Consider the following 13,800-nt stretch of genomic DNA (forward strand, 5'->3'; position numbering starts at 1 on the left):
GGCAGCAGCTGGAGGACCTTCTCTACAGCTCCCTAGGAAAATCACCATTAGGGTTGAGAAAAAGAATTTCAATGGAACACCAAATGCATGCATCTGTGCCAGCAGAATTTGACCAGTTTGACTAATCAAGAATTTAATTTAACTAATTTGACCAAGTCATTCTGCTGAATTACATATCTGATTTAGAGTTACCATGTTCTTTTAAACTACTATAAATGAATGAGAAAACATGTCACACTTTCGTAAGATAACCCAAATTTTGTTCAAATAGTTATGAGGAATCCTCAATACAATATAATCTCCAATAAGCAATTTTCAGTAAGCTGAACAAAGTGAAAGCCAAAGTCAGTCAAAAGAAAATTTTTGACTGAAATTTTTTTTAGTATATCAGGATGACAGGGAGAGGAGGAATTTTCTAAATTAATCTACCTTGTCAAGCAATTGACCAACATAGATTATGTTTAGAATGTGTGGTCATTGCACATGATACCTTTATTTATTAGAAGAATCATAAGTCATGCTAGAAACTAAATTAGCAGGATTATGCCTTCTTGTTTTGAAGCACTAAGCTTCTAATAGAGACTCTAAATTGAACTGTTCTTCCTCTACACAGTCATAAAATTTTTGCACCATTGAACTTTCAAGTTTCAAAATGAAGCTTCTGACAGCTGTCCCTGTGTCATCTCCTGGGTCTCCTATAACTCCACAGGCAACGAAAAAAACAACCACAAAAAAAACCCCAATTGCTTTCTAATTTGACTCTGTTTATTCTCATATCAGATTTGCTCCGTTGCTGCACAGAACACCCTTTCTCTCTCCCACCTCCCACTCTCCCAAACAGCTTCGCTGTAAGCGCAGCCTGAAAAGCAATCAGAATTCTCTTTGCTTCATACAAAAACAGCAACACGGATTCTGGAACTGAAATGCAGCTGGCAATTGAATCAAAATGAAAATGGTTTCACACTGCTGCAGTGGTGAGAGTTGTTAAAAAAAAAAAAAAAAAAAAAAAAATCCTAGCCACATCTGATTCACAGACTTTCAGGGAGGGCGTGTATGACATGAAGGTGCTTTATAGCAACCCAGTTGCATTTGGGTTGCTCAATAGTAAGGCCTTCAATTGTAATTCCTCTTTTTCTCCTTTCTCCAGAGAAGTGCTCCTGGGGAAAACAAAACAAAAAAAACCCTTTCCTTGACTGGCAGACTTTAGCAAAAATTAAAAGCCAAATTCGTATAAAGTAACCAAATATTCAAGTCACATCTACAGGGTTGTCTTTAAGGTTTGTTTTTTTTTTAATTCACTGATTAGGGGTGCCAAAAGAAGTAGTATGTTATTCATACAGTGTTACAGACATATTACCGCAACTACTGCAGTGTTATTCTTTTAAAATACAACCCTAGTTAGCATAAGTAAAACTCAATTGGAAATGTTCACACCCTTGACAGAATCACTAAAAACCCAAGTATTGATTTAAATTAGACTTTAGGGTGAAATTATTGAAAGTAGACACCATCTGTCTACCACAGTCATTAAAATGACTACATTAATTGAAGCACAGTTTAACTCTCAGTTGAAGCGTTAAGCTTACTGAGACCCATAAATACATGCTCATATTAAGCTTGTAATCATGAATTCATATTTGTGCAAAATAGTTCAGTGTATGAATTTTTACTAAAGGATATCTTTCAGGTCAGTCTCAAAGCTATGGTGAGAACTTGTTCTAAAAGTTTAACATCAATCACGTGTATTTCATATATTGCTGAAGTATCACTAGCATTAGTCTTAAAAAAACAAACAAACAAACAAAAAACCAAAACAAAAAAACCAAAACCCAAACCTATGAACATACTGATACCATGTAGGTAACTACAGAAGTTAGCCTACCTACACAACGAGGAAGGAACAACAATGCCACCAGTAACATCCTGCATTCTAGCTCACCTACATGAAATAAAAACCACCTGGATAGCCAAGGCCGTATGTTCCGCAGTGCTGTTCCAAGGGGTTATGTCTCGGCAAGAAAAACGGGGATATGCACAGGAGGAATATTGGTCAGAAGTCAAAAATCAAAACTGTTGCAGTCCATTCAAATGCATTTAGTGGTTGACTCTTAAACATTTAAGTAAGACCACCACAGTTTTATGCTAAAATGCCTCACAAAATACAGAAAACTATGATTTCAATAAAGGAGAGGTGTCAGTTACTATTTTGGAAGCATTGGTTACGAGTTAACAAAGTTTAAAATGCTTGTGTCAAAGGTCCAACTGTTTTTCTGATATTCACATAACAACTCTAAAAATCTTTCATGTTCCAGTGGAATCACCCTGAGCATAAATCAAGGCCACAGTGAGACTGACATTTACACGTATCTGATGCTGACATAAAAGCTAATGCCAACAGCATTACCAGCTTTGTGGGCAATACCTACCCAACAACGTGAAAATGTTTTAATTTGCTATTGCAATTCCACCACCAATTACAGATTACACATAAAACAGTCTATTCCCAAAGGCAGTTTTCAGAGGGTTTATTTGTATTGCAGTTCTCTTCTACTACTACATAAGTAGCAAGTATAGCAAGTTTAAGTCTATAAAATGCACCTTGAGCACACTAAATTATCTGGTCAAATCTTTGCTTCATCACCACAACACGTGCACGCATACAGTCACCATCAAGTGACACAAGCACAAGGCATGAGCAATCCTACTCCTGTCCAGCAGGATGACACATGTTCACCTGATTCAGCACATCACAATCCACTTCGGTGTCTCCTCTTCAACTGCTCTAGACTTAGTCAACACTTGCTTTGGAAAACAGCTGTTGGTTTTGCAACTGCCAGCCTTCACAGCCAGCGCAGCCCAGCCTACGAATGTGTTGTGAGCTGCAACTGTTCTGAAGCACACCATCGTGACCTGTCAAGATTTGCCTCTACACCACCAGTATTTGGTACAGCCATGGTTAAAGTGGCATACGCAGCCAAGAAAGCAAAAGCCCTTTTTGGGTCATAAAAGTCACCATCTAAATAATGATCTTTCAGCTTTCACACTTCAGTGTAACAGTTTGCAGTGTCTGGGCTTTGACTCCCGGAAGGCTGAAGTTTAGTTTTTTATGAGGAAAGAATGCAAAACAAAGTAAAAAAACCAACCAACCAACCAAACAAACAAACAAAAACCACCAAAAAAAACCCCAGCAAGCTTTATGTGGATGGGAGGAGCAGTTGCTTTTATACTGAAGGAAAAAAAATGTCAACTAATAATCTTCACTCATTTCCCACTCTTCAAATATTTAATTGTTTGGAAAGCAGCATCCTCCATCTAACATACACTGTCCAAGCACTGACCAAATGCAATGTTTATTTTGGTGAGTTGTTCTTTAAGGTGTAAACATTTATATTTTCCACAACATACAAATCCTACACTTGCAGCAGAAGATTGATTTGACAATTAAAGAGCAAAAACTAGAGCAGCCTAGAGGACAGCTCATCAGAACTTTATTAATAGCATCCTGGATTATGGAGAACATTATTGTAAGCTATAAAATCCTCAATGCCTAAGCTCTAGTGACTTCAAATAAGAAATCCCTCTGTATAAATAAGTAACTGGAAGCTATGCAAAAGACATTGACATTTGACCACCTTTTCCTTTCCCATCCCCACAACATTTGGAGACCCTCAGATAGAACACAATGCTCTTAAAGTAGCCCTCAGAACTCATGGGAAGGGAGCATTAAGATGGGTAGCTAAGGAGTGAATAAAATGCCCAGATTCTCTCAATTCCAGTTCACTGGTTCAAATCTTGACCTTATTTCATAAGGACAAAAAGTTTAATTAACCACCTGACCATGTACAGATAGAGCTGATGAAGTAACAGATACAAACAACAAATAAAACATTAAAGTTCAGAGAAGCTATGAATCATGGCAACACCTACCAGAAAATCTGTTCTTTGCTCTTATTTCAGATTCAGTGACAGACAATTTTTTCCAAGGTTCAAAAAATCTCTTACATGTGCTTACTGCAGGCAAAAAGTACCTGCTCAGTGTGCCCAAAGTCGCATTTATAAACATTAGCAGATCTTTAACCCTCTAAAATAAACTAATTCTGTTTCCTACCCAATAAAACCCTTATCTACAATTAACTCATACAATCCCTGAGTACTATGTTCCTCATAACTTACCAACCCTCAAATTAGAATGAGCTGCATAAGGCTGCTGGCCATTAACTGACTTTGAACACGTTATTTTAGTTTGGCAGCACTCATAATTTCTCAGTGGAGGAGAGTTCCTTACTCTCAACATGTTAATGCTACACAGTCCCTCAATATATGTATACCAGAAAGCATATCTCCTAAAAAACACTTACTCTCCTCAACAGAAGTCCAAACCTCTCTCTCCTTGCAGAAGCACAGGAATAGCTGAGATTTTTTTTTTCCTCTCTTAATTTCTGTCCTTCAGCCAAGTATTCAGAGCTATTTCCCTTTGTTCTCTCTTGCTTTCAAAACAGCAAATGCTTCAGCCACTGTCTTCTTTCTCTGCCCACAACATAACCCAGGAAACCTACACAACTTGTTTGCTTTCTTCTCTCAACATAGAGATAAGCCCTACTCCCCTCATTCCCACAGCAAAATTGCTGGAGAAAGCGGGAATAGGCATTCAACAGGCAGCTCTGAAACCTGGATGTGGTCACCTACATACACACACATCACCAGGATGCAGGTAGGTTACAAGTGACATATATACATTGCAATATCCTTGCTGCTTTACAGGCAAGCAAGAGTCAAGATGCTTGAAAACACTACTGAGGACTAAATTAAAAAGGTACGTTTCCTTTATTTTTACCTGCAGTCATCAAAAGTTGATCCAGGAGATGAAAGTGCAAGTCGCTTGCGCAGCTCATCCCTCTCACGAGTTACCTGACGGAGCTGATATAATATCGTCTCCAGCTTCTCACTCATCTGTCTCGTGTCTATTACAGGTGGTGGAGATGATGCTTTACCAGTCGTACCTGACCAAGAGATAAATAATTGGCAGTCAGAGAGCGCCTTGAAAAAACAATACAATTTCACTAAAGCAGTTAACACTAATTTTAAAAATCCTGTATTTTTGGTTGCAGAATCCTGTTCAAAAATAAAACACCTCATGGAAGTTTTCATCAGTGAGTTGACACAAGAATAACTCCAATTCAGTCAGACCCCACGCAGAAAGGCCCTATCTGCGTTGCAAGTTAGTTTGCATGAGTAGGTTCCTTGCTTACTCATGAACTTACAAGTTGCCTAAAAGGCAAGGCAAGTTTGCAGTCACAACTGCAGAGACCTCAGAAACTACCATAGTGACAGAAGTTGTAGCTACAAAGTTATTTCCAATAATGAACCATGTTCTTGCTTCTACAAAAAGAAGTAAATTCCACCCACACCAACGCACCCCAGCAACAGCAGAGAAATTGTTACAAGCACAGGGGCTCTTTTCCTGTTCCTTTATCTAGCACACAGACATACTATTCTTCTATCTGCTACTGCCAACATTTATTTTTAATGCAATTCTTGGCTTTCACATGTCACAGTTTATCAGTCCAGTATGTGAAGTTTAAGATTTGACTTGCCAACAAATCATGAAAAACGAGCTTAATTTTTAACAATGTTGGCTAAAATGAGCACATTACAATCACTGCAACCGGACTACACATCAAATTTCCTCTAAGGGGCAGTCATACATTAAAGAGTTTTGTGGGATCTTTTAATTCTCAGCTTTCTTAATATCAGAGATGAACGATGACACCTACTGTCTTCCCAGACAGCTATACCAATACAAAGAGGTCTTCTTCCACCTAAGAGATGAGAGTGTGGTATATTATGTTTCACAATATACTGACAATTAATTCAACTGTAATTTTAGTTCTGCCCACTTTAATCCCAGACACATGACAGCAAACTCAAAGATACAGGTCACAGATATGAAAGTTAAAGGTCTAAATGTATACAAGAGATTACTATTTTCTACCCAAAAGAGAAATTCTAGAAAGAGTTTGCATAATTATACACCTGAAACAAGATGCTGACATATGTTAGGATGTACCTTTTTTATGCCTTTTTTTTAAATGGAGAAGCAAAAGCTACACAGTAAAAATAATGCTCTCTGATCACTGTCTTTTCAAAGAAAGAATTTCAAACGAAGTAATTTCATCTGATCAAACGCTAATGAGTTGCCAGGATTGGCTTTTTATCTCTAAACCCAATTCAGGAAGGTATTGCAAAATACAAAAACTCCCTCCAACTTTTAAATAGAACTACCTGTGCTTTAAATTTCCCACACCAAAATAACTGCAGGGTCAGGGCTATCATACATACAGCTTCTAGAATAATAGGATCCTTGTTCTTATTCCTTTTCAGCTGTTACTGTAATTCTATAATGAGAATTTATGAGCACAGACTGTTCTTTTAATCTAACTATTGCATAATAATGTATGTAAATGCTCTAATAGCAAACTGAAGAAATAAAAAATTGCAGGAACAGCTTGCATTCTGTAGAAAGACACAAACTCACATCACTCAAAAGAATTCTCAATGGAGGCTGCATTTGGGCTTTCTACTACTACTTTGTTTCACCCCTCCATCCAGATGGAGCCCCTTCATCCATAAGGGCTAAGGATCTCACACTTTTAAATGCAGTTACCCTTCCTTTTTCTAAAATAAGAACCATTCCACATAACTTTTAAGGCAACATTATACAGAAACCAGTAATAGTACAAATGCACTATCCCAGGCTCATGATATAGGGAATAAATAAGGAAAAAAACAAATGGATAGATAAACCAGGTCAGAGTATCTATTCCTTTGGAATAGTTTGGACACATTAATGAGCAGGGAATTTCATAAACGAATGAAAAGGTAAAGACAGACAAACCTAATTCAGGTATCGACAGGCTGCATGGTTTTGGGTAAATTCAGTGGCAACCTGCACATCCTCTCATTGAGCTGACACATCAGAATATGCGTAACACTGAAAAAGTGCCCTTCTCATCCCTACAGAGAAGTTCAGAAGCTTATCTGTCATCCTGGGGCTACTTGCGAGCAAAACAGATGAACAGGATGCAAGGGGCACAAGAGGAAGGAGGAGGAAAATCAGGAAGGCTGGTGTGCTTTACATGAAGGAAAGAGCATTAGATTAACAATAACCCACCACTAATATCAGTGTTAATCCCAGCAGCAGTCCCATGCACAATGTCCACTACGCAAGCATGCAATGGCTGCTCTGGGAATCTAAAACACAGTATAAGGAGGTAAGAGTAAGCAACCTCTGCTCCTCCACCTCTTTCCCCCCTCCCAGCTTTGACAACATCCCAGTGACAATCTTCTTCAGATGAGGAGAACATTTGTGCACACGGTCCCAAAACTGTGCCAAGCAAGACAAGACTGCTTTAATAAAGACAGGCTAATTAGCCTCAGGAAAGCAGCTTTCTTGACTAATGCGAAACCATTCATCTTAGTACCCGAAAAGGTTATTTTTCATTAACTTGTCACTTTTTACAAGTACATCAACAAATACTTTCATCTCAAATGCAATGATGTTGTTGTCAACGCATAATACCAGCCAAGAGATGTATGCCTTTTAATTGCTGTGAAAACACAGATCAATATGAGCCAGATATCCCTCCTCTTATCCTTAAAAGAAGGCCAAAAAGTTTACCTTTGCTTGATTTACTAACAACCTTACATCTTCAATAGTTGTACAAAAGGTGTCATAAATGTTGAATCATATTTGTGGATGCTCAAAAATAAACAAAACTAAAAACTTCAGTAAACTCCTCCTTCATCAGAAAAATTCAATACTCTCCATTTCCTTTAAAGGGCCTTTTATAGCTGAATACTAAAAGCCTTTTACTGCATCTGACATCCTGATGCAGTAGAAGGAAAGTGACCTGTGCTTCCAGCTTTGTATTCTTTTTCCATCTGACTGCTTATTTTACACAACAGTACTTCCTTTCTGCACTTTAACCAGTCAAACTGGTCTTAAAATGTACAAGCCTAAAGGCTAAATCTCCATTATACAAATTATGCCACCTTTCAGTAACTCACCTGCTTTCTCAGACAACCTGGATTTGTGAAAATGTATTTACTGCACGGCCTGCCAAGTGCAACTCATTCATCTGCTTCAGTAAGCCTCACGACTTATTTTTCACGAGCTGCACTTGGGCTCTGAGAACCCAGCCGTATGGTAGTCACCTCCCTGGCCAGCCTCCAGGTAAGCAATGCTCCACCAACGCCCGAAAAAGCCTAACAGCGGGGACGCATCGCATGTACATGCATTAAATCCCGAGTAAGCATTGACTTAATCTGAAGCAAGATTTTGCAGGATTTCCATCATACATTTTATAAAAGAAAAGCCTTAAAAACAGAAGCTGGAGCAATCATATCTTCCATATTTATAGTCCAAATGCTGGACTTCACAGAAACCAGAAAGATCTATTATTGTAGTACATACCAAATACAATTCTTGATAATTACTCTAATCACGACTGACTGAAGAGATAATACAGCCACACAGAAACCACTGCTCAGTTAGCTTCACATTTGGGCATGGGGTAGCAGACTTTTTGAAGAAAAAAAGAACACTAACAGGGCTGGGAAACTTGTTAAACTGACCAAGATGTACCATAATGCCCAATCAATATAATGTTGAGGTGGGAAAATGGGTACCAACGCATAAACAGCTACTTTTAAGAAACATCATTAACATATTTTGAATGATAGAAACTCATTACTCTCTGAGAAATACACTTGTATGACAGGTTCAACTAATTCAAAAGGTAATCTGTCACAAGCTAACAGAATGCCTGAATTTTTGATGATTTTTTTTAAACTCATAAATTTGTGCCAGTTCTTGCTTGCAAACAAACAGGAGACTATTCATTGTACAGTCAAGCCTTTTTCATTGCTTTCTTTCAAAGAAAAATAAAATCGATAGGGATGTTCAGAATATTATTTCTTTACGGCCTTGTAAATCATGACAGAAAACATTAAAAAAGACTTGCAAGACTTATTGCAAAGCATGATCAACAGGGTTTCTCCTCAAGCACAGGAAGGGATGAGGAGTAAAGACTTATGCCTGCTGTAGGAAAATGCGCACTAAAATATTTACTTTCTTTCAATAATTTATGAGGACTAGAACAGGATTACATATCCAAAGTCATCATTTAGATACATTTCTTCAGATTTACCTTTTGAAGTTGTCTTGAAATAGTGCAGAGCACAGAACAGAATTGCATGTAGGTGAAATAAAACATTAGTAAAAACAAGCAGCAGGATATTGAGGAAAGAAAACTGAAAGCTAAAATAATGAACTATGGAAACAGTTTCATCTGACAGACAGAAAACGTAATAGGTTATGAAAGCAGTGAGGATCATGTAACATGCAAGGACAAAAGAATGGGTTATTTGTTTTAATGCAGAATACAAGCAGCTATACAAACCCACCAGCATGTAAAACAAACTTTCAACTTCAGTAAGCTTAAGGCTTTAGAAAGAACTTAACAGTGGTTCTAGAAAGATCAATATGAAAGAAAATCTACAACCTAATACTCAAAAATAGCAAGGAGGGGGGAAAAAGGGCAGATATGTGAATTCAAAAAGTCCTTGCAGAACTTTGCTGAGCTAAAACGCAGAGTAAAATCTGTTACCATGACCAAGGAAAATACAGCTGAAGCTTTTGGGTTTGAATATTCAGGAGCTCCCTGGTTGGAAAGCTCAAACCCTCCACTTGCCAGGCTCACAACTGCACACTGAAAGTGTCCTAGACAGAAGTGTCCAATCCGAACCCAATGGGGACAATGACTAGGGTCAACCACTGCACACCGACCAAGGGGATGAGACTCCACCAGCACTCGTTCCTTCACGTCTTCTCCTGCAGAGTTGTGAGCATCATCTCACCATACTGTTTTACAGCCCCAAAAGAAAACTGCTGACACCAAAAGGACTTCCTGAATGCACAGACTGATACAGGGCCTCAGGGAGTAGCGAAAGACACTTGTGTTCCCGACATGCTGTCTGGAGCGCAGGAGATGGGTACTCACACACACTGTATTTCCATTCAAATCACTACAGACCAACCAAATCTTCAGACATTTCTCCAGGGAGCTGCCTAATGTTAAAAAGATACCATAGCAAACAAAATACCATGAAGTGGTCAGCTATTCATTAGTGGTTCTCAAGCCCTACGTACATAGAACCTTTAAGAGACCAAGAATTAACTCAAACTGATTAATTACAGGAAATGTTAAAAAGAAAGAAAGAAAGAAAGAAAAAAAAAAAAAAAGAACAAACCGAAAAACCACCAAAAAACCTCCCAACCCAAACAAACAAAAAACCCCAAACAAAAGCAAAAAACCCCCAACCTTCCTCCTCCAAGACTGCACCAGTATACATCAGCAAAGCTAACTTTTTTGTCGTTACTGTTGCATTTTTTTAAAACAGGACATCACATCCATTGAGTAATTCTCGGGTACTTCTGAAGCAACAGAAGTTGAGTGAACACTGTGCATGACTAAATGTCAATCCGTGGCTGCCTGAAAATGGATGCCATAGAAGTCAGTGATAATACAATAAAGCTAAAGTGCTTATTACTTAAGAGAAGATGTTTATGAACAAACACATCAAAAATTAGGTAAAGAGATTAAGGATCAATCCTAGAGACATCTACATGATTCATGAACAGAGTAAAATAGAAGGACAGTGAAATTACTTTAAGTTTGTGGAAGAGGGTGTTTATTTCCTAAGTCAAAAATCTTGTTTCCAGCAAACTAAACAAGTACTCTTCAGATCAAAGGACAAGAAAGTTACGTAGGAAATAAATCTACAAAAAGCGGTTTAATACAATCATTGAGGCCAAATTTTACTGGAAAATGACTTCTGAATAAAGAGACTGATTGGCAAGGAAGTGGAACATCGAAGGCAATTACTGCAGTACAGAAAAGGATTCTGATGTGGTATACCAGTAGAGGTCCTAGCACCTTTTCTCATTCATTTGTGGCTGTGTTGCAGGTGTAATATTGCCACTTGTTCATTTGTCAGTATGTGTTAACTGTTGAGGTATCTTTAGCAAATATAAATTTTGTGTTTGTGTTAGTAAAAAAAAGCAAGAAAGACAACAAGAGATTCCTATACGTTGTCGGGGCAGGGGGGGATAAACAAATCACTTTTTCAGACAAGGAACAAGTGTTTTACCTTTGACTGAAAGAGTATCATAGAGCACACCTGCAACTGAACACTTCCTACCAATAGTAAAAACAGTTACTTTGTTATATGCAGCTGTAGATAGTGTGAAGCAATAAAGTGAAATCACAGCAACATAAAAGGACAGTTGTCAGAATGGCCAACATGAAAACAGGGAATAAAAGACTACACATTGTTGGGAAGGAATTATCATCTGATGGGAGTGAGGTAATGTTTACTTTGGAGTAAGAATTAAGGTCCTCAGACCAAGTAACTTGAATTGCAATTAGCGAAAAAACTATCTGTAAATAGCCTGTCAGGCTGATAAGCTAACAAAGCGTTAAGCAAGGAAATACTGTCAGTTCAAGTCAAAGTTGGGCAAGCTTGGTGGCATCAGGTATATAACCACCTGATGGCTGCAAGAAAAAGTCATAAAATTGTAGTGCAAATGGTGGTGTTTGTTACAGATTGGTATGTAAATTCCCATAGGAAAAGGCAGTACAGTGATATGAACAGTGAAGAGCAAGAAAAAACACTTATGACTAAAAAAGTGATACCATTTGCAAAGAACTGAACAGCTGGACAATAATCATCTGTTAAAAGTTAAATGATAAAGGTGATAATGTGCGACATGGAATGAAGAGGATACGAGACTGACAGCTGTAATCACAACAATGCGAAAAGGTCTGGCTGTGGAAAGAAGGAAATTATACATGTGGAAAGACGAAAGGCCTTTTCCATTCCAAAAATCCTCTCAGGATCTCAGTATATTTTCAAAGAATGGAAAAGTACACAATGCCTTTCTGTTAAAAACTCAGCAGAAAAAAAAGCACAATGCAGGCTATCCTCAGAGCCATAGCCCGACTCCTGCATGCGAGCTGATGGTTTCTTTCAAACAACATTTGTTAAGAAAAACAGAACAAAACAAAACTAAACAAAAACCCTATGCATTGAGGAGGGAAGGAAGAATCACATTTTTAAAGCACTAAAGGAAAACACTGATGTTTCATTATGGTACTATGGTTTGTAAAAAATGGCTCGATACCAGAAACTATGATCTTGTCATGGCATCATATTGCTCTGATCAGTAATGTGTTACTGGAGGCTGTAAAAGTAGTACTGGGTATCAAAAGTCTTGAAACATACCCTTTAAGTCAATTCAGAGAGGCTTTTTTTAGGCGACATGGGCCAGAACAAGAACTTACCTGGCTATTGTAAAAAGCAAGAAAGAAGCCAGATTTCGGGGAAAAAAAAGAGCAAGGTAAGTAAAAAATAAAAAAATATGGAAATTGGAAGTAGAGTAGATAATCAAGAGATGCACAGAAATTAATAAGGACACTGTGTTACTACTTCCCATAGGAAACAAATTTGATGATTTCAGGCTGAAGTATCATGTAAGTAGGGTGATATTTGGCTGATATTTTATCATCTACAGATAATCTTCCAGAATACAGGCCTTCCATCTTTCCTTACAGGTCCAGAAAATTATCTGCTCGAATACAGAAAGAACATCTGGTCCAACCCCCTATTCAAGCAGGACCACCTAGAGCCATTTGTCCAGGAATATGTCACTTAAGTTCAATTCCATTGTTGGTGACCATTTATCTTCAAAATTATAAATGTCAAAAGACTGAGTGCACTACACAAACTGGTGCTTTTCTACTTTTTTTAAAAAGGGGGTCTTTATTCCGTGTTCTCTTCCTCTCCATTATCATGACCGGTCAAGTGGGAGACTAGCCAGCGACTGTCACGTATAGCGCTGTTACTGGTTTCTATCCAATTCCCAAGTGACACTGTTGTTCCGTGCTTGGCACGCCAGGCACTGAATCTCCATAAATAATTATTCTGATGTCAGAAATGCAGGATTGTAGCTTCATTCAGAGAGTCTGCCGGGCACAGAGAGTGGGCAGATGAAGGATCTTTCTATTTACACACAAAAATCCTTGTGATTAGCCAAGAGCAAAGAGAAAGGAAATACAGAGACAGCATGACAATTTAATGAGTATTTGTTCCTTTGGGGGGAAGAAGGGGGCTGGAGCATAATGGTGGGATGCAGGGATTACAGCAGTTTATATCGTACCTCTTTTGGAAATTAACAGTAAATATTTGCCCTCAGTTCCATCAAAACTACCTATTTTACATGCACAGCATGAATTTTATTAATACATGGGAAAGAAAAGGAAGGAAGCACAAAGGAAAAAAGAAAATATTGTCAACTAAACCAATTTTGAATGATAAGGAAAATACACAAGAAAAACGTGTAAAGAGCAGTGATCTGTCACTCTGTATTTTTATTTATGTACAGATACAAAAGAAAAAAGGCAGATACAGCTATGGTCAAGGCAGATAAACCTATGAAGAGCAGTTTCGTCTCCAAAGCTGCTACCCTGCTGCTACACAGGTGAGAAAACTGGCTTCTACTCAACCGCTTATTCTACCACATGCACATGAGGCTGGGAGTTCATTCTTTCTGCATCCCTCATGCCCTGCAAGCCCGTCTACTCTCTGAGTCACATTATACAAGTTACATCACTCCTTGCTCTCCTCTTGTATTAGGACTATGACATTACTGAAGACAGAGAACCCCAGCGTATCCTGTTA

At 38.2% G+C, this 13,800-nt stretch overlaps 1 protein-coding gene across 1 annotated transcript in view; it reads right to left on the reverse strand.

Moving 5' to 3' along the window:
* DLG5 (discs large MAGUK scaffold protein 5) overlaps positions 1-13,800 on the reverse strand; it is a gene marked incomplete at both ends in the record, with an annotated part of 109,637 nt that overhangs the window by 50,780 nt on the left and 45,057 nt on the right. The window contains one exon of the mRNA XM_082308811.1: positions 4,835-5,000. Within this exon, the coding sequence (XP_082164937.1) occupies positions 4,835-5,000 (166 nt within the window). The remainder of the gene's footprint in view (positions 1-4,834; positions 5,001-13,800) is intronic.

This window comes from Platalea leucorodia (genome assembly GCF_965183815.1).
Source record: "Platalea leucorodia genome assembly, chromosome: 4".
NCBI classification, from domain to species: Eukaryota; Metazoa; Chordata; class Aves; order Pelecaniformes; family Threskiornithidae; genus Platalea; species Platalea leucorodia.